Below are 21,983 nucleotides of genomic sequence, written 5' to 3' on the forward strand. Positions count from 1 at the left end.
TTGTTTTTTTAATTGCTATTTTTATTATTTGGCTAATGTATCATATCAGATTTGTAAGAATGTGCTAACTTCATGCTTTGGTAGTTGTCTGGATTGTTCAGGCAATGACTATACCAATGTTTCAGCAACAGTAAAAATGGTTGGTATTGGAATTGTAGTTTTAAATCAGATGAACATCTAACTGAATACTTTGACTTTTTTAGGTTCAATAAATTCACATTTGACAGAACGTATTCACTTTCTGCAAGACCAGATGATGAGCTCCTTACCAAACAACTCACAGAGGTTAGGTTTAGTACTGTTATGATTTGCAAGATTTTGAAATAAATAGAAGCACTGGTCATAAATATCAGTATCTGTAACATACTGTATTTGACAATTATATATTTTTTTTTGCCAATCTTCTGTTTCCAGTTTCATAAACATACATTTTTAGATAATGTATGTGATAGTAAGTGTAAAAGTATTCGTTATGTTTAATGTTACTTTCAAAATTGCTCTGCAAAAGAGAACCTGAATCTTGTGGCAAACAGGTGTTGTGTCACTTATGTGCATTTTAATATAATTATATGGCAAACATAAAAAGCTAAAACACTTTATAATATTAATTTATACTTCTTCAGTATTTTTTAAAAATAATAAAATATTAAATTGATTTCATAGTGCAAAATTAAACTATATTAGTTTTTAGCTTCAGCATACATTAAACAAATCTTGCCAAAAACAAATGCACAAAATAAGGAATTTTAGAGAAACATAATCTTAATATTAAGCAGAATAAAGAAGATTTTAGAACATGTTTAATATTCCAGACTGATCCAAAAAACTGCCAGTATCATATTTCTTTTTTCACATAAAATTTGTTTATCATGTATCGTGCACACAAGCGTGATGCAGAAACATGTTAATTATTAGTTAAAAATTTGATATTGACAAATATAATCACAAAAAGCAGAACAACACAAGTTCAACTCTTGTAGCATTTGTTTGTATGATTCAATAAAAAGTATATGCAACAGAATAAAATTGACATGACATTCTTAGTGATTTATAAGTTTATTGAGAGGCAAAGGAAATGTACAGTCTTATCATTATGTGTTTGAGTGCAGTGGAACAAAGAAATATTTTCCAATTTTATCTGCATGTGTCACAGAAATGAGAAATATAAACTTTTATTGTAAGTTTCTGCTTGTGTTAGAGTGTCAGTGCATGTAAAAGAGCTGAGGATTTTAATGTTTAAAATAAACTTTATTGACTGATGTTTACTATTAATTTCTTATTTTGAAGCTTAGTGTTAAATGGTTTGCTGTAGTTTAATTTATATTAAAGAATTTTGTAGAAAAATGAAGAATACTGCTTTATAGCCTTTTGTTTTATGTGCAGTTATTGATTGTAATACTTCGTTCTTTTAGTCCAAGACAACTGCCTTATGTAGAAGACAGTGAAGTTATTGTTTTACAAAAACAGTCAAACTTTGTTAATCATCAACAGGTAATATAATTCTTCATTTAAAATCAGTTAAAGTGCTTTCTAATTAGAAGATTTATATAATCTATGCTCATTCACATCCTATGTTTACCTTTTGTCTTGTTTTCTTAGTGTAAACAAACTTTAATTGTTCTCTGACTGTAAACAGTGTTATTAATCTTACATATGATTTATTACATGAGCTACTGTTTGCCTGACTCTAATATTTACACCAGATAAAAACAAAAATTGAGATTTGTTCATTTGATTTGAAAGTTGATAAATTATGTTTTTTTGTTAGGCCCTAACCAGTGAAATGGTTTCAGAATGTCAAAGTGGTACAAAGCGTTATTCAAATAACAAAGATGGCCATTACAGAAGTAGAGTTAATAAAAGATTAAAGATGAGTTGTGAATCCTCTAGTAGCATTGTAAGTAATTAGCCGCCTGAGTTTTTCTTTTATCATCAACGAATCTTTAAGTTTGTGTGTAGAATGAGAATTAGTCATTTTTTTGTGAAGAATTGCATGTGGATTGGTAGATACTTTACTTTAGGCCAATGTTGAGTCTTTTTATATATATACATAAAGCTTGTTTTTTGCTTTTGTGGAAGTTTCATGCATTTGTGGCTCTGTTTTGCACATTTAGTTTGTTGGAATCTACTTACTGTTTGTTTAATGAATTAAGTGTAAAACTTCAATATGCAGTGATAACAAAGTATGTTTTAAAATGAGTAAAACTGCCCTACCAGAACATAACCATCAACTGTAACGTTAAATGTCTGCTTAGGAATATGTTATATGTACCATAAATACTATTAGTAGAACTATATAATTAATTTTAGTCGTACTGTATCTTTGCTGGTTGAAACATTACAGTTTATTATCAAAGGTCAGCAGCACAGTTCAACTACTTTGTACAAGGTATTGTCATTAAAGGCTAATGCCACAGAATAAAGCGTGATAAAAGTTGTGTATAACTGTGTTCTTTTTCTGTTCAGGTTATTAAAAAGATGATTTACATCAGTTAGTGTATTAATGATTTCAGACTTTATAGCACGTACGACTGTTTTACCAATAATTATTTGTTGTGACTGTAGTAAAAATGTATAAAAGAAAAAAAAAGGTATACTTGAGATTGTTTCGTAAGAGGAAATAGCTTTTAATGATCCTTATCATAATAGATTTTAAATCAAAATGCTTTTTTGAAATGAAATTAAAAATATTGGTTATTCTAAAAGACAATTTTACTTGAAGGTGAAAAAATAAAATGCTTATTGCTACATACAAAAGGCAACCCTATTAACATATTATTTTATATTGTCTTTGCATTCTTCAGGAATGTATGGAAAAAAACACTGTTGTGAGTTTCCAAGATTGGCAGTCGTCACCTTCAGTTGATGCTGATCATAAGTTACCTTCATCTGAAGATGTTGAACATAAACTCCATACCTTGCTACTTCCAACAGGTGTAACATCTTCTATTATTGAACCAGACACTAAGGTAGAGAATAGAAGTGATACTTTAAATCACTCTGAAGAAAAATCAAGTACATGTGTTGATAATGTAAAAACTGAAATGACTAAAAACCAGAGTACAAGGTTATTAAGATCCATTAAAAATAGATTGCCGTGGACAGAATCTAAAAGAACTGTGTATTATAAGACACCTGGTTTAGATGCAAGATTTCTAGACCCTCAGGTGGTAATTGAAAAGCTACCAGAGCCCAAACGTCCTTCCACCCCTTTAATTAACATGTGTGCTTCTGATGTGTTAGACACTTGTGAGGAGTTGATAAGAAAAAGGGGCATCTCCTCATCTCTTATCAAATGGGAATTATGTCCATTAGTGCCACCTCCTGAAGCTCCTCCTATAAAACATCCAAAAGAAGAATTGCTTCCTCCAACACCAAGTGTTTTTGTAAGTATGAAAGTCAGTTGGTCAGTATTTTACCTTAATATATATGAAACAACATAATGTTTAGGAACAAGAGACAAATTGGTCCATCTAGGCTATATCATCCTTTAAGTTAAACTAAAATATTAAATAAATGAAAACTCCAAAGTTGACCCTTATCATTCACATTGTTGTCAAGCTTTAGCTAAAATTCACTTAAATGTACTGCCTCCACAACATCTAAAGTTATCCCTTTACAAAGGCCAATTACCCTCTCAATAAAATAAAACTGTTTTAGTTGCAGATGGCTCTTACCATGCCAAAATTAATATTTGTGTCCACTTGTCCTACCATTCTCACTATTAATTATGAAAAAGATGATGAACCAACACAATCAAATTCCTTAACAATTTTAAACATCACAATCAAATCCCTTCTAACTCATCATTTTTCAAGAGGAAAAGAATTTCAGAGCATCTAAACCTCTACTTGTATGACAACCTCTCCATACCAGGGAATATTCTAGAAACTCTCATCTGAACCCTTTTCAACAATTCAATGCTCTTTTTAAGGTAAGTAGCTCTAGAGAAAACACAATACTCCAAAATTGGCCTAACTGGTGACCTATACAATAACCTCTTTAGACTGTCATTTAGTATTTCTAGAGATAGAAGATAAAATTCCGTTTGCTCTACCACTACCAACAGCATATTGCTTGGTTTGCTTAAGAAACTGATCAGCCATTACATCAAGATTCCTTTCTTTTATAAGGTTATTCCAATCCAAATTATACTTATAATTCAAATCATTATAACCCACATGCATTATTATGCATTTATTCTATTTAAAATCCATCTACCATTTATTTGCCCAACTCATCAAATGATCTAAATCATTTTGTAAATCAACAATAAGACCTTAATATGATGAGTAATATAAATAATTTATTGATCATTCCTTCATCTATGTCATTGATATTATAAATATAAAAGAACGAAGATATCCTGAGAAAGCTCTGAGGTACCTCACTTTTGACATTAATCCAGTTTGTCTGAACTCCATTTGTAACAACCCTCTGCTTTCTTCCCTCTAGCCTCTCTTCTATCCAGTTAATTAACTTGTCCTCCACACCTACAGAGAACTTTTTATGAGCTTTTTATGCAGCACTTTGTCAAATGTATCCTAAGAATCTAAATACATCAAATCTACACCCTTACCCCCATCTACTTAAGCAGTAACCTTTTCAAAGAATGTGAAAAGATTTGTAAAACAAGATTTTCCTGCAGGGAAGCTATGTTGATTATCCAATAAAATTCTAAACTTTGTTAAATTTGTTTGCAAAACATCTGTTATCAGACTTTCCAAAACTTTTCCCACAACTGATGAAAGACTAATTACATTGCACAACAATTTTTTTGAAAAGTTTTTGCTGATTGTGACAGGAACCTGGTGGGTATGTACAAATATAGTTTTGGTTTTGCTTCATCACGTAGGAACTATGAGAAATAGACAGTTAACTGTTTACCAGCAATAACGTATTTAATCGCGTTTATGTTTCTAATACGCTATTAAGTTCAACATAATTAAAAGTGATTTGCTCCTGATTTTCGTTTGTTTTCAATGTCCGGTGCATCACGTTGCAGTGTCCAACAGTAGTCAGCAAGTATTGATGGATTCCAGTTGCCCTGATATCGTTTTTCCATTCTAGCAATGTCTTGGTGAAACATTTCACTGTGTTCATCGCTGACAGCACCGAGGTTTGCGGGGAAGAAGTCCAAGTGTGAGTGGAGGAAATGAATTTTGAGTGACATGTTGCACTTCATTGTTTTGTATGCTTTGAGAAGTTTGTCTACTAGCTGAATGTAATGTGGGGCTCTGTAATTGCCAATAAAATTGTCAACGTCTTTGAAGGCTTTCCAGGCAATCTTTTCTGGCCCAGCTAACAGATCTTTGAACCGCTTGTCACTCATAACATGTCTGATCTGATGGCCAACAAAAATGCTCTCTTTGATCTTGGCGTTAGTTATTCTTGGGAACATATGTCTTAAATAACAAAAACCTTTACCTTCTTTGTTCATTGCTTTCACTAAATTCTTCAAAAGTCCCAATTTTATGTGAAGAGGAGGCAAAAAAATCTTTGCCGGGTTGACAAGCGGATGATGCACCACTGTTTTCTCTCCTGAAACTAACTTTTTATGGAGTGGCCAGCTCTGTCAAGAATAATGTGACTCTTTGGCACGACTGTCCCATTCACAGATGAAACAAGAGTGCTTTGTATAGCCGAGCTGCAGTCCCAGTAACAGAGCAACGACTTTCAGATCTCCACAGATATTCCATTTGTACTTGCTGTACTGGATGTACCTCAGCAACATTTCCATATTCTCGTAGGTTTCTTTCATGTGTGCTGCATGGCCAACAGGTATTTAAGGGTGAACATTGTCATTGTGTAACAGAACAGCTTTGAGGCTTAACATTGATGAATCAATAAAGAGACGCCACTCTTGTGGGTCATGGTCACAACCCAAAGCAGAGAACAATCCTTTGATGTCAACACAGAAACAGAGACTGTCAACTTGTGCAAAGAATTTGGTTATATCATCTTGGCAGGTTTGAAAAACAGAAATTTTCGTACCTGGTGACAGCATACACCATTCCTGCAGTCTTGAACCCAGCGATTTAGCTTTTGCTGTTGACAGACCCAAATGTTTGACCAGATTGTTTAATTCTGACTGTGTTATGAGATGTGGATTGCCTGAGGAGCACGGTTCAAAATCTGGATGAATGCCACTGCTAGTTTTCTGCATTGCAGTTTCTTCATCTAAGGTCTATTCCTCTGATGGTTTTGGAATTGGAAGACTGTCGTCATGTGGCACGGGATTCATTGCTGAAGGCAGATTAGGGTATTCAATTGACTTCTTGTTTTTGGCAGAGAAACCAGACACATTAGTCAAACAGAAGTTACAGTCTGTCACATGGTCTTTCTGTTTTCGCCATATCATTGGGATAGCAAATGACATTGTCTTTCAAGTGCCTCTGAGCCAAGCTCTCAGACAGCACATGTAGCATAACAAATGTGAGGCACCCATTCCTGGTCTTGATCACCAATTTTACAGCCAAAGTACAGATGATATGCTTTCTTCACAAGAGCAGTCATTGAGCGTCTCTGATGAATAAGCGTAGACTTGCCACAAATATAGCAGAATGTATTGTGGCTGTTACGACATTGACGAGACATACTGACCGACACCAATCATCCTGTAAAACGTCTATAACATCTAACTTACTTGTTACAGTGCTACTGAGGCAATGCTATATTCTGAAATAATACGTATACACAATAAGGTCTATATTAATCCAATGAGCAGTATCTGTGTATGTAAGCCACTTTTATAGCCTGCTGAGACAGTGTAGGCTGGCTCTGGCCTGTCCAGGCATGCCCGGGCTGTATACTTCCACAGAACAGCTTCCAACCTGGCCTGATTTCATGTCTGAACATGCCCTGACTGCACAAAACATTGTTCATAGGTCTCTTACTGAAAAAAAAATGTTTGGAAACAAATAATAAAAAAAAAAAAAAAAAATTACAAAACTGAAGATTTCGATGAAATGGTACGTGATGGGCAAATTTGGATGTGATTTTCATGATCAACAGCCAAAAATCTATAAGGAAGAGTGTTCAAGAAGCAAAATCCTTGTTGTGCAGTGTTATTCTATAAGTACCAGAATGATTTTGATCACCTCCCTTGAAGAGAGGTATAACATTAACTAACTTCTAGTCCTCAAGCACTTACCCTCTATTCAAGGATGTACAAGAAATAGTAGTAATAGGCTCATATATCCGATCCTTAACCTCCTTCACAAAACCCCCACATAAATATTATCTGTCTTTGAAGCTATATACTATTTAAAACTTCCAAATTTTTCTTAACCAGGTCAGAATTAATGTCATCATCTTGTTTCCATCTATCAGTTGTATCTAAGTACAGAAGACACACACACACACACACACACACACACACACACACACACACACACAAAAGATTTATTAAGTAAATCATGACTTAAGAAAATAGACGATTGACATGTATGTTTTCTTCAACCAAGTTTATTTTTAATGAGTATTCTTATGTTATGTTCTGTGTTTTAGATGAGTAATTCATGTATACAAATGATTTTGTGTTGTTGTATTATAATGCAAACAAATTAACTGAGGACTTTCACTTGTTTAACACACAACAGGCTTGTAGTTTAATGGAAAGAGATATTGGAAACATTTCTGAGACTAATAAATCAACAACATTTTAGCACTTCTTAATGTGACAGTCTCTTCTTTCTTTCTTTATTGAACCTTGTATTATAAATAATTCACAAAAAGAAAACCAAACTGGTATTAAATATGAAAAAGAAAATTTGCATTAATACCTACTTGTTTCTTGATTTTTCAAAGCATTATGGACTGAATGTACATGGAGTAGGTACAATGATTATATGCTGGAAAAGGAGTATTGATTATAATTCTGAATGTACTATGTGTATCTGCATGAAATGTGGCAAGTCTGTTGTACATAAAAAGTCAGATGTGTTACAAGCATATTTGTACTCAAGCTCTGTCTATGAATTGACAATATTGGTCTGAATCAAACTCTGACATGTCAGAATGCAGTGTGATCTTCATGTGAAAAATAAATAAATTTTCTGAACTGTATAGTTTGCATAACTTCTAGAAGTTTTGAAATGTTTATCTAGTTTTTTTTTTCTTTCAGTATTCATGTATAGTTTTTCAGGTATTTAATCGCTTACCACAAACTGTTACTAAATCAGTGATGTAAAGTAAAATAAATAGTTAATATTGCTGACATTAAATACATGACACTGCATTGAATGGCTCTTTGTCAAAGGTCATGGCATGTGCATTTTGATCTTCACCTTTGTACACAGATTAAAACAACAGGATCTGTTCTTCCTAGTTTAACAGCCTGTTAATCTCAACCTGTATATTTGTTACGCTACAGTTAAGTTAAACTGTATTTTTTAACTTTTGATTTCCTTGCCAAAGTGATAATGACATTGCAAAAATGTTATGAAGTAAGAAATATTATTCTTTACTTTGCCAATAAACCTTACTTATATTTATAGTTGGAGAACAGAAAGGATGCTTTTTCTCCTAAGCTTTATGACTTCTGTCTTAACCATCCTATTTCTGTGATTCGTAATATTGCTACAGTATTGAATCTGGGTAAGTGTGTTGCATTACAATATAATTTATGAATCTAAGATTTAAGTTATTGTTATCATAGCATGTTAACAACATTAACAGTTTGTTACAATATATTCTACATCATTTACTTGACAATAGTGTCACCAGTGTCTGTAACTGCAAACTTTTTTTTTGTCATGAAGTAAGATGTGCAATTTACTTTGCTTCTATGTTTTTGCACGTGCCTCAGACACTTTCATATACACATTTATATAGAAAGAATTTACTAATAATTAAAAAGTAATTCCTGTATTTCTTTATGTAATAGAAATTTAAATTTTACTGAGTGAGGAGAACTTGAAGTGACATAATACACTGCATACTGAAATGAATTTTAAAATGTTTGTTATTAATGAGCAGATATAAATAACTTGCATATTTGGAGTTTGTTTAAATTTAATTAAGGCTGAAATGATTCAAGAATATTTTAGCCTTTATTTTCAAGCTACATAGATTATATTCATGACATTTGTTGTGCATTTGTGTACTAAAAAACATTTCTTTCCAGAAAGTTGAGGGCCTTTAATATACAAGGCAATTTAAAAGAAGAATGGGGATTGTCACTTAAGTACAGAAACAAGTTGAATCAAAATGCAAAGATTATATTTTCAAGCTTACAACTAGGGACTCTAATAATTAAAATGGGTAAACAAAGTAGGTTGTATATATGGTCTACATTAATTTCTCAAGCTACAAATCCATGTTTCCTTGAATTGATTATTTCAGACTGATAAGTCAGAGTGGAGGGTGATCTTCATGTGAAAACTAAATACATTTTCTAACTTGTACTGTGTGCATATTGTCTTTGTTGTGGGCTATGGTGTTTGGATGGATTTGAAGAGAAACTTTGCTAAGCAGGATGAAAAACTGATAAAATATATCCTTCTCTTTCAAGAATCAAGATAAAAGTAGTTTTAAGAACTCTGCAAGAGTTTTTTAATAAGTCTGTCAAGATTTGAATAAAATATTCCTCGCTGCTTTTCTTTTGACATTTAGAACAGTAATAATAATAATAATAACAATATTAAGAACACATGGATGAATTTTGTCTAACATTTGGAAAATCAACTTTTTTTTTGCTATTATTAATATGTTAGCAGCCTATTACTGCTAACAGTACTTTGTTAAACTGTTAACAAAGTTAACATATTTCAATTATTGAAAAGTAACTAGTCAATGCAATGCAAAAAGAACAAGTGTTGTATTGGATATGTATTGATAAATGTTAAAGTAAGATTTGTGTGAATTTTGAGATGTAATAAGATATAAATAAATTATACAATTTTACCACTTCACTATTTCAGATTTGGGATTATTCTCAACCAAAACGTTAGTAGAAGCTAATCCAGATCACAGCATTGAAGTCAGATCTCAAGTATGTGTTGTTAGAATGTTTCTTTTATTAAATTTTAGGTTCTTAAACATTTCAAACAGACTTTCTAAAAGTTTATTGTTGAGAATTTTAGCACATTAAACTTTGCTTCAATATCTTAGAGACTGTGGGTTCTCAACAGGGCCCAGGGGCAGTATTATGGAAGAGTATGAAAAACTCTGACTTTAACTTCATTCAAAATTGTTATGTGCAAATGATTACTCCTTAGGTCAAAAGTGCAGGTCTAAATACGTTTTCTTTAATGTAATTTTACATACACCATTGAAGTCAGGCAGCTGTAGTTCACTTTTATTAAAATATTTAACTTAAGGACAAGTGTAGCTAAAGTTGCATTGTTTAATCTAAAATTTGTAATGCTTCCAACACTAATCTAAAATTTGTAATGCTTCCAACACTAATCTAAAATTTGTAATGCTTCCAACACTAAGCTAAAATTTGTAATGCTTCCAACACTAAGCTAAAATTTAGCACTTTAATCCCAGTACTATTATTCACCAATCTTATTAAATCAATTTGTCTTTGTTTAGTAATTATGCAAATGAATACAAAAAATATTAGTCAGGTTCATACCAATGAAAATGTTTTATGTATTAAAAAAGTGACATTTGAAGCATGAAAAGATTTATTGGCTTGGAATTTTCATAAAAAAGTTGCAAATAAAGCATCTTTTCAAATATTTCTTCTGCTGTCACTAAAGTTGCATATATGTTTGTATTACAACTTTGTCATGAGACTGAATATTACATAACCAGGACCCACTTTTATAATACTAGTTAAGTTTCACTGACTTTTGAGTCTTTTTCCATGGCTTTATATTGTCGTAGGGTATGCCATATGTAATGCATTCATGAAAAATGTCAGAGCAACATACTTTTATGAATTACTGCTTTACCTTTACTGATATTATAGGAATGAGTATAATTTATAAAGTAAAATTAATATTGGTTCAAATGATTTAACCCTTTCTAGACACATCATGGTTCAAAGGCTATGTTATTGCATTTGTTGACTTGCATTCAAAATTTTATTGAATTACTATTTTATGAATTTGTGTCATTAAGATTGGTTTCAAACTGTTGATTTTTATTCAGTTTTTTTATATTATACATTATTTAATGTTTTAAGAAAATATTAAAAAACATACCAAATCATCATTTTTTTTTGTGTGTGTCATATGGTATGTTGAATGCAGCACTAGTTCAGATTAGATGTTTGTGATGTCAAAATACAAAGTCTATAGTTTTGTATAAATTGTGAACTCAAATTACCAATATTGACAAGCTAGTACATAAAATAAAAACCTTTTATTTTTTCTATTTGTTGAGCTATCACTATATTTAGTGAATCAAACACACAGGTTCCTGCTCACCTCTTTCACTTTTGAAAATAGTCCCTAACATAAACTTACTTCTATATCAGATGAATAACTGATCAGAAGCTTATAATGTTCCCTTAGTGATTTTTCTCAGCCATTTTCAAATACAACAGTGTCCTTTCTTTCTTTTGAGATAAACCTTCAAGCTGGTAAGTTGAATCTGTAGTCTGTTTGAGATTTCATTTTTTTTTTAGATACAAATACAGCTTAGTTATTAAACTTGAAGTAATTTGTCATTTGTTTGGTTATTCAACTGTATATATAAAAACCTAAAAAAACATTTATTTCATATTCTCCATGTGTGAAATTTCCTAAGGCTCAGCAAACTATGACAAGCAGCAACAGAGTACAAAGGTCATAACAGAAAAGATAATTGTTACTTTATTTACTGCTTTATTCAAGAAAAATAAGTTTAAGAACTTGTTTGTAAATAGTAATAATCTATATACATATATAATGTATAATAACTGAAATGTGGCTGTATATTACAAAACACTAGGCCACTAAAATGCAGCCTAGGCAGGTTGCTTTGTAAAGACCAAAGATCACTTTTATATTTTTGTAACAGTAATGTTAGTGCAAGTCTGCAGCATCAGTGTAACTCCTGTATTATTAACCAGCACATCAGGAAAATCAATATAATAAAAATAATAAATATATGTGTAAATGTTAAGTTTTAAGATTAAAGTTATTTAGTCTAATTTTGTGTTATAACTTAGCCATTCTAGAATGATAGAAGCATAATTTATATTTATTTTTTAATTTTTGTGGTGATTACAAGATTGATTCAAAAAATTGAACCTGTACAGTAATTCATTAGTGAAAATTACAAATAAAATACAGTTTTTTTCTTAATGAAACATTTGATAACTATCTAGACATTATAGGGATTTTATATGTGACATTTAAAACATTTCTGATCCACAAAAATATCTTAAAACGAAAATTACTTTGCATATTGGATATGAAATGTGAAAAGAAAAAAGCATGATAAAAACAGTGCTTAACAAAGCTTCAGTCTGAATAAAAATTTCTGATATTTTGCATGTGAAAGCATTATAATATTTTCTGATAATCTGTCACATTTCATGAACATATGCTAAACTAATTTAAAGTTATAGCGTAAAACCTATAACAAGAGCAAAATGGTTACTAGGTCAGTTCCAGAGATGAGCCCATACTGAAAGAATGAATATTTCTGTTTGAAATTTGCAATACATGTTTTACCTTTTTATATCCAATAGTTGATGCAGTCATCTGATGAGAACTGGGATCAAGAGAGAACTAAACAAGTGTGGAGATGTGAGAGTCAGCGGTCTCACACTACAATTGCTCGATATGCTCAGTACCAAGCTTCTTCCTTCCAAGAGTCTCTTAAAGTAAGTGCATACAGTATTCTAAGAATTATCTCAGTTGATCTTATGGTTACAGGATTATACCCATTTGGCTACTTCTCATATGGAAAATGATACACAGTTCGACTAACAATAACTCTGAGCATTTGACAAGTTCTCTATGGAATGCTTCACATAAGTTTTAAAATAACTGTATTTCAAAACAGTATTTTAAAATGTGATTTCTCTATTGGTTACAATCATCTAGCTCAGTCAAGTGTAATTGGCTGAGAAATTGTAACAGTATATGTGGAGAGTGAGTGTGGTATCTATCAAGAGTTCTAAGAAATTTATTTCTCTTTTGTCCCAATTTCCTATAAGGAGCTTGAAGGAAAATGTGTAAACAGAACAATTAACTTAGTTTCTGTTTGTACAGAAATGTATAGTGTACAGAAAGAACTATTTAAGTTCAAAGCCAAAAAATTAAAGTTTTGAGAACTTATGCAGGAAACTGAAGTTAAATTTTTCTTTAATATTTGTTTTGAAATAAAAGAATTAAAACTTAGAGATAATATAAAACTTTGAACCATGTTGTAAATTTTAAGGCTAATTTTATGGATATACAGTGATGGTAAGATTGTTTAATTAAATTGTGAATGTAACAAAGTAAAATATCATGACACATACAGTACAGGGGTGTCTGAAGTTATAGGATTAACAAACCCGAAATTGTGGAGAATAGAGATTTTATGAAAGAATAAATAAAAGTGTAATATGTTTTTTTATATGCATTTACAATAAAGTTTCATAAAACTATTTTACCAGATTGTGTGTGTGTGTGTATATATATATACTACACAGTTGCATACTGATATTATATGTTTGAGTTAATATACCAGAAGTGGAACAGAAGAGAAAAGGGCTGTTTACCAAAACCTGTCAAGTCACATGACAGAAATATGGGCATATTAAAATCTTTCAAATTCAGTGCCACCAACGAGTTAATTAAGTTCTGTAATTTTTCTAAGCCAATAACAAGAGATTAACAGATACTTTTCCAGACAAGTTATGGAAAGTGGGTGGGTGCAAAACGTTTTCAGAACAGGCTTTGGTAAATGGATAGACACTAGCTTAATTTACGACAAGTTACAAAAGGTAGATGGCATAGATTTTTCAGTTCAGGTTGTAGTAGATTGTGTGTATTATATTCTTTCTAGTTAAGTTACAGGATCTGGGTTGTTCTTAATTGTTTCAGTGTAAGTTGTAGGAGCACAGTAAGTTCTGGATTTTTTCAAGGTGAACTATACAACCAGGTTAGTTCTAGATGATTTCAAAGCACATAGAAGCTCTGTGGGTGGTATATTTTTAAAGTTAGCCAACAGCTTGTTCCAAAATCTCCAGAACAAGTGTGACAGTTTTATTCTTAGCAATATATCAAGAGAAACAACGAATGATAACATTTTGTAGACAAACATGCAGGAATTCAGAAGTTTTTATAATTCTCCAGCAAAGTTTATTACTAAATAAATAGACAGTAATGTATTAAATTACCATGTTTGTGCCAAGAGTAGGTAATATTATAAATTTATTAAGCTCAATGTAAGTTTTAAAAAGTAGTTCCTGACAAGAATGTTTTATAACTAAATATTTCAAATCACAGATACTCATACACAAAGTAGCAGTTTAAATATCAAACTTCAAAGCATGCAGTATAATAATGAATTAGACAAAACCACAGAAGAATTAAACCCTAATTCATAAGACTATATTGAATAATGTTAAACAATTGCTCAAAATATTAAGAATACTGATCTGGTAAGTAGTTGCAATAAACTTTATCACTTTTGATAATAAATACAAGTTAAAATATCACAGTCTGTCTGTTATTACCAGTATCACTTGAATTAGAATCATGGACTTTTTAACACCTTGCCAAACAACAAGATTACATAATACATGACTAATGACTTAGTCACACTATCGTACTTAAACTCAGTATATATTTGTCATCATCTTGGGAAAGCTTATGTTGGTTTTTTAATATAAAAATGAATTAATGATTAATAAACACTAAGAGACAGGTGAGCTAGTGTTTTTAAGATAAATAAAAATATAACTGAAGTAAATAATAGAAAGAAAAACATAAATAGGAACCACTGCCTCACAGCAGTAGGTGCTTAGATAAGTATGTTTCATCAACATTTATGAAAGTCATATGTTGGATTAAGTGAACTAATCTGTAATTATTATGTATCTTTGTTTTGTTGTTGTTTTTGAATTAAGCACAAAGTTGCACAAAGAGCTATTTGTGCTCTGTTTACCATGGGTATCAAAACCAAGTTTTTAGCATTGAAAGTTTACAGATATACAGCTGCGCTGCTATTATGTATGTAAATGTATACACACCTTTAGGAATAGTAAGCATAAATTAATATCAGATTTTTTGTAAGGCTTTTTTTGTAAGTTTAGATAGATGTTCCAGTAGTTAATAGGTGTTTGTTCATTTGATAATACTGAAGGGTAACCTTGTTTTAATACATTTATCAAATATTAATATCAAGTTTTGATATCTTGCTATTAGGAAGAACAAGAAAAACTCCATAAAGACTCTGATAATGATTCTTTGGCCTCCATATCCTACATAAGGTATGTCATCATGATATTTGTTTTTAAAGCTTTCTATTCGGTAACCAGTTGAACCAAAGAATACCAAGTCAATTAAAATAACCTTCTGGTACAGTTAATAAGAAGGTATGTATTTTTGTCTTTAAATCAGCACAACGGTGTTTCAAAGCTTGGGAGGTGCTTGTTTTGATATCTCTATGGACAGCATACTTGTGTTTATTCTAAACATAAGATGTATGCAAAAAGTGAAATGAAGAAATTTGTGATAAAATTTGAACTAAAATAATTATTTTTAATATATTTAAAATGACAGTACTGCTTTTGACATTTCTCTAAGACAAACATCAAATTTCTTTGAATCATATTATTATAATGTAATTAAGTAAATAATATACACAAATTCGTCTGCACACGTTAAGTATTTGTGCTATAACTTTATATACAACATGTCTATCTTCACAACATTTGGTAGACTTAATAAAGATTACAAGTAATTTATACACAACAGAATCAGGCTTTTAATGAAATTTTTATTAAAGGTTAGTTTGTGAAAATATCAAATTTGTTTCTTTATTAGTCTGAGTGCAAAGTGATATGTTATGATTAAAACAAACTATTTTTCATGTCAGAAATCTCAAATATTATTTATGTAATCTCTAAAACCTCCTAATTACATTTCAAACATGTTTTCAGTGAGACTTTATATTTTATGTTATTTTCTATACTCTAACTTGGTGGGGTCTGTTACTTGATCAACTTCAAAACCATTATAACAAAATTATGAAATAAATATAAATTACACTTTTTTGCATTAACATGACAATGTATTGTAACAAGAAAATACAAATGTTTAGTCTATGTATCTTAAGTCTCATAAAGCCATATGCTTATATACATATTTGTTATTTTGTTATTATCTTTCAGGTAATGCCTAGCTAACTTTAGATAATTTGCACTGATGTAGTACAGGTACTCTCATGTTATATATAAGACTGACCTTTAGTCTGTATCTTAGAACAGCTGGTATGGGTATTAACACTTTTATTGATAAGGAGAGAACAACGTTTTGAACTTCCTAGGTAATCTTTAGGTCAATAAAGAGAGACCTGAAGATGACCTAGGAAGGTTGAAACGTTGTTCTCTCCTTATCAATAAAAGTGGTAATACCCATACCAGCCGTTCTGAGATACATTTTTATCTCAAGTGGGTTTCTTGTCATCAAGAATGACCTTTAGTTTTACCTGTGTTTTAATGTACTAGTATTTTGTAATATACAGCCACATTTTAACTATTATACATTATATATGTATATAAATTATTAAACTTATTTTTCTTAAAATATAAAACAATAAAGCAAGAAGTAAAGCAATTATCTCTTCTTGCTATGACTTTTGAACTTGGTTGCTGTTGGTTATAGGTTGCTAAGCCTTTTAAGATTTTGCATGTGGAAAATATTAAACAAAAATGTTTTTTAAATTACACACACACACAAAGAGAGAGAGAGAGAGACGGACAGACAGAGAGATAGAGTTGAATAACCACAAAATCATAAATAACTATATCTATACCATAACATTCCACTATAATATATTAAGCTTAGTAACTAAAATGTAAGTAGATGTAAAAAAAAATATGAAAGTGTAAGTAGGTTAAGCAGTCTAAAGATACAACCTACCTTCTCGAAATATTGGTTCGAAAGAACGTGGTAGCCTTTTCACAGATTAAAAATGACAGACAAAACCACTAGGGGAAGATATTGGTCAGTTGATTGGTTATTCACATGTTATATGTTGAAGTAAGTATATACATAAGGGACTGTTTTAAAATGGAAAGAGGTGAATAGAGCCACTGTGCTGATTCACTACATAGGCCATATCTCAGCAAAATAAAAAGATATGAGGTTGTTATTTCATATTCTTTCCTGTTAATATCAGTAATTTGAGTTCTTAATTTGTACAAAATTATAGGCTTAATATTTTGACATCACAAACATCTAATTTTAAACAGTGCTACATTCAAGATACCATGTGACTCACTAAAATCTATATTTAGGCATGTTCTTTTAGAATTAACTTTTACATTAAGAAATTAACTCATAATACTAAAGTATGAATTGTAATCTACAGTTTGATTCCAAAACTGTTGACATAAATTCATAAAATAGTAGTTCAATAAAATTTTGAATGCAAGGTAACAAATGCGATGACATGACTTTTGACCTGTAACGCTTCTTGAAAGGGTTAATGCATTCTGAGAAAAAGAAAACAGGATATTTTAATTTTTTTTATTTATGTATTAATTTACTGCTTGTAAATCTTGCATGTATAGTAACAACTGATGTATAATAGCAGTTGTGATTAATTTTGTTGGGACAAAGTCAAATATTAGGTTTCAGGCTACTTTCCTTAAAACAATGAAAGGTAAATCATTGGTGAAACATCCAGATATTATTAATCTTCATATTTAATGAAACAGAAATTCAGTGGAAGTGCTTGAGTTCAGCCAATAGTTAATATTTTGTGTTTCTCCCTTTTGCTTTAATAATTGCAGACAGGCTTTCAGGCATTGTTGCAACACATTTAATCAAACTGTCCTTTTATTCTAAATGTCTTTAATAAACTTCTATAAGGTTTCATTGAAAGTAACTTTTGATTTGTCAAGGTTTTGATCTATCAAATTCCAGACCTGCTTTTAATTGGGTTGAAATCAGAGCTCTGTGAGGGCCAACCATTGCACAATTTGAATGACTCCAGCAGCTTCTTTTTTAGCTAAGTAATTTCTGCATGTGTTGGATGAGTGTTTAGGGTCATTATCTTCTTGGTAGTAGAATCCTTTACCAATAATACACAAACTGCTGGATATGCCATGATGGATCAGTATCTGATGGTGCTTGTGTTGGTCCATTATTCCATCTATTTTGCAAATATCTCATATTGCCTAACAGAAAAATGCCCCCAAGTCATCACAATGCATTCCCCATGCTTCCTAGTAAGTGCTATACATTTAAATAAGTATCTTTCGCTTTTCTTCCACAGGACATGAAACCTACACTTTGAACCAAATATTTCAAACTTGACTCATTCATGCATAACACCTTTTTTCCAACCATCAACAGTCCAATTTCTGTACTTTTTAGCACAATATTTGGAGATCAAAGTAAAGATATTTTTAACTGCTACACAACGAAACATTCCATTCTTGTTGAGTTTTTTTTATATACTGTAAATCTGGACACTTTTCTTTCATTTACTACATGGTTGTTTATCTCATACTTGAGATCAGTTGCAGTCTTTCTTTTGTTCTGAAGACTGCCTAAATGAAGATACCTAACATCAGTATCACAGAGTTCCTTGTGTTATGCCTCTTTCTTTCTTATTTTCAAATTTGCATGTCTCAGTCTCACGATCTAGGGTGCACTTGACAGTGTTTGGGAAGCATTTCAAGCCTGTAGCAATTTGTCAGAGAGTCCACCCAGCATCACGTAAAGCTTTTATGTAAACTCTCTACTCTACTGACAATTTTATGCTTTTTTGGCTGTGGCATAGCAAAAGAACTTAATATATTATATTAAACAACGTTTTAATTAAGGTTTATTTGTGTAATGCTATTAAATTGATTTTTTCTAGCATATACCAGTACCAAATGCTAGCTTCTCGATAGCTTCTTTGTATATAAGTAAGACACTGCATGACAGTTATTTCAGACCCTAAATTTGATCAGTATGTTCATTCAAATGGAATCCTTATGACATTTCATTAGTATAAGTGCATGGGAATTATAAAAAGTGATAAGTATTCTCACCCTAGCTCATTCAGTTATGAACAGGGATTGATGAAGTATTACCATTGTGTTGAAATTTACATTCTTTAAAGGCAAGAATTAGCCCCATAAGATGGAGAAAAAAATATAAAATATTATCTTGTCCTAACACTTTTCCACAGTACTGTATGTGTTAATTTTAGTGATTATAGGCTACACTGTAAGAACTTTAAAAAAATAGCCTGACATCTTTGCTGTATTATCAGATGTTATTGAAAAACAAAATATTTGAATATTGTTAAACTACACTTGTTGGAAAAGAATTCAAATATCGTTTTAAGTTATTAACTGTTTATGTCTTAATATTTTTGCATTAGATCTAGTAATATATTTTTTTATAACCCCTCTGTATAAAATATACTTGTAATAAATAATGGTAATGTGAACTTACCAGAGTATGGTTTTCTTTTATGAAAGTGTTTTTACTTGTTTATTAGAGGGAAGAAGGGTAAAAAAACAAGCACATTTAAGACAATCAAGTTTGGCACTAATGTTGATCTTTCTGATGAACGTAAATGGAGGACACAACTACAGGAACTCACTAAGCTCCCATCTTTTGCAAGGGTACATATTTTTTATTATTTGGTGTATCTGTTAAATGTTGATGTGAAAAATGAACTAATTTTATTGATTATGCCATACACATCTTAAAAATATTACAATGAGTTAATTTAATTTTTAATAATTTTTCCTTCATAAAAAGTAAAATAGTTTAGTAAGACTGTGTAATTTCTCTTAGAAACTATTAAGTTAATATAATTAAATTAAGTTTAAACTTTATATATTTGAAGGTTAGATACCATATATTTTTAATATTCAACTGAAAATAAATATAAAATTAAACCAGTATTTTCGTATGATGGTTTGATAGCAAACCTATGACTAAAATTAAATTATAGTTTGGCCATCTTTCTGGCAATATTTTAGCTATAACTGCTATGCTACTCTCCAGGTGGCTACTTCTGGTAACATGCTGAGCCATGTAGGCCATACTATTTTGGGAATGAATACAGTTCAGTTGTACATGAAAGTCCCCGGAAGTCGGACTCCTGGTCATCAGGAAAATAACAACTATTGTTCCATCAACATCAACATTGGTCCTGGGGATTGTGAGTGGTTTGCAGTTCCTGAGCCCTACTGGGGAGTAATCCATAGATTATGTGAAAGGTAAACCATTTTCTTCTACGATTTTGTTTATTTTTGCACTATTTCAACATTCTAATCTATGTTTAAAGGGAAACGTATATAAATACTGAAGATTAAGTAACATTTACTTTTCACATTAAGAACAAATTTCTAGTTCTTAATGGTTTCTCACTTCCTTATTAAAAAGAAAAAGTATATTATACATTCCTGTTGATGAAATAGTTTTAAGATAATATTTCAAAGTAACAAGACATGTTTTTTAAAATATTGTTGGTATACTCTTGTAATAAAGAAAATAATATAAGGTTTTGCAGACTCATGCATCTATATGTTTACCTTTTTATTTTTTTCAGGAATAACATCAACTATCTGCATGGTTCCTGGTGGCCCATCATTGAAGACTTGCTTACTGCAAATGTTCCAGTATATAGGTTCCTGCAAAAGCCTGGAGATTTTGTGTGGGTTAATGCTGGTACTGTCCACTGGGTCCAAGCTGTGGTGAGAAATTCTGTTGCTTCACTAATATTTATCAGAATCTCTTTATGTAATTTATACCTTTGTATTAAATATTGGTACAACATTATGTTAAAACAACAGTATTAATAAATTTAAGAGTTCAAATATTACTAGAGAGAGGGAGAGAGTTTAGTCCATGTGTGTGTTTATGTAATAAAGATTAAAATGTATTTATAAAAACCACTTAAAGCTTTTGGTATTTGAAAACATTTAAATGAGTATTAATTTGTTTATAGGACAAGAAAAAGGAAGTTTGACCATAATTACATTTTCATCATCTGAAAGAGACAACCATACTTGTAATATAAATCCTGTAGTGATTACATCTTAAACTGATTATTTTTGTTGTTGTTCCTAGGAGATTTGTAATAGAATGGGCTCCCATAAGGGCTGTTTTTGGTCTTACTAATAGTTTGAGACACTATAATACAGATGATAGCTTGGAACACTTTTGTTTACCTGAGGAAGAAATACAAACATGAAATCACAATTTTATTCCTGTATCCCACAGAACGAACAGCTATATTGAGCATAAAGCAAGAATGTGGTGTGTAAGACTGTAGCAACAAGAAATGTTTGAACCAACAAAGTTCATGTTACAATATTACTAGAACCTTATTCACTTGTGTCATCAGAACTACTGTTCTGCCCTGCCTGTTAGTGATGTGATTTTGAAAATGTCCAGAAAATGTAGGTGTTGAGGAAATGATGTAGTGTTTTCTGTACTTGGGCATATGTGCTGGTCAGTCTTGAAAACATTGAGTATGGAAATTTGGTATAACAATATTATGAAAGTCAGAATATATATGATATCAGAATATGTTTGAATATTCGGTGTCATAGTTTCTGAGGTTTTTAGCATTCATGACAAATTTATTGTCTTTACTATGAGCATATGTGTGTAAAACATGTTTCCATACAATGACTTTTGTCCCATTATGTATACTGTGCAAATATTATGGTAATATGTGGCTGTGCTCAATGCTAAAGTTGAGTTAGTTTGTGTGTAATCAACTGATTTTTGGTAGATACTAATACAATATCCAGTGGTGCAGGAAGGAGTTTCAAAATGGGGATATAATGAGACAAGAACTGTGAGGAGATGCTAAAAGCAGCTTCTGTGTTTCCAAAGGTATCTCAACCTAGGGACATCTGG

The 21,983-nt window shown here is 31.0% G+C and overlaps 1 protein-coding gene across 7 annotated transcripts in view; it reads left to right on the top strand.

Moving 5' to 3' along the window:
- The window catches only part of LOC143245980 (lysine-specific demethylase 6A-like), a 105,757-nt gene that overhangs the window by 78,047 nt on the left and 5,727 nt on the right, over nucleotides 1-21,983 (top strand). For all 7 annotated transcript variants that reach the window (XM_076492265.1, XM_076492247.1, XM_076492257.1 and 4 more), the window contains 11 exons: nucleotides 204-285; nucleotides 1,413-1,491; nucleotides 1,769-1,897; nucleotides 2,805-3,386; nucleotides 8,499-8,598; nucleotides 9,924-9,994; nucleotides 12,632-12,766; nucleotides 15,303-15,367; nucleotides 19,603-19,729; nucleotides 20,118-20,332; nucleotides 20,665-20,809. In XM_076492265.1, the coding sequence (XP_076348380.1) occupies nucleotides 204-285; nucleotides 1,413-1,491; nucleotides 1,769-1,897; nucleotides 2,805-3,386; nucleotides 8,499-8,598; nucleotides 9,924-9,994; nucleotides 12,632-12,766; nucleotides 15,303-15,367; nucleotides 19,603-19,729; nucleotides 20,118-20,332; nucleotides 20,665-20,809 (1,730 nt within the window). The remainder of the gene's footprint in view (nucleotides 1-203; nucleotides 286-1,412; nucleotides 1,492-1,768; nucleotides 1,898-2,804; nucleotides 3,387-8,498; nucleotides 8,599-9,923; nucleotides 9,995-12,631; nucleotides 12,767-15,302; nucleotides 15,368-19,602; nucleotides 19,730-20,117; nucleotides 20,333-20,664; nucleotides 20,810-21,983) is intronic.

This window comes from Tachypleus tridentatus, chromosome 1 (genome assembly GCF_004210375.1).
Source record: "Tachypleus tridentatus isolate NWPU-2018 chromosome 1, ASM421037v1, whole genome shotgun sequence".
In the NCBI taxonomy this organism is placed as follows: Eukaryota; Metazoa; Arthropoda; class Merostomata; order Xiphosura; family Limulidae; genus Tachypleus; species Tachypleus tridentatus.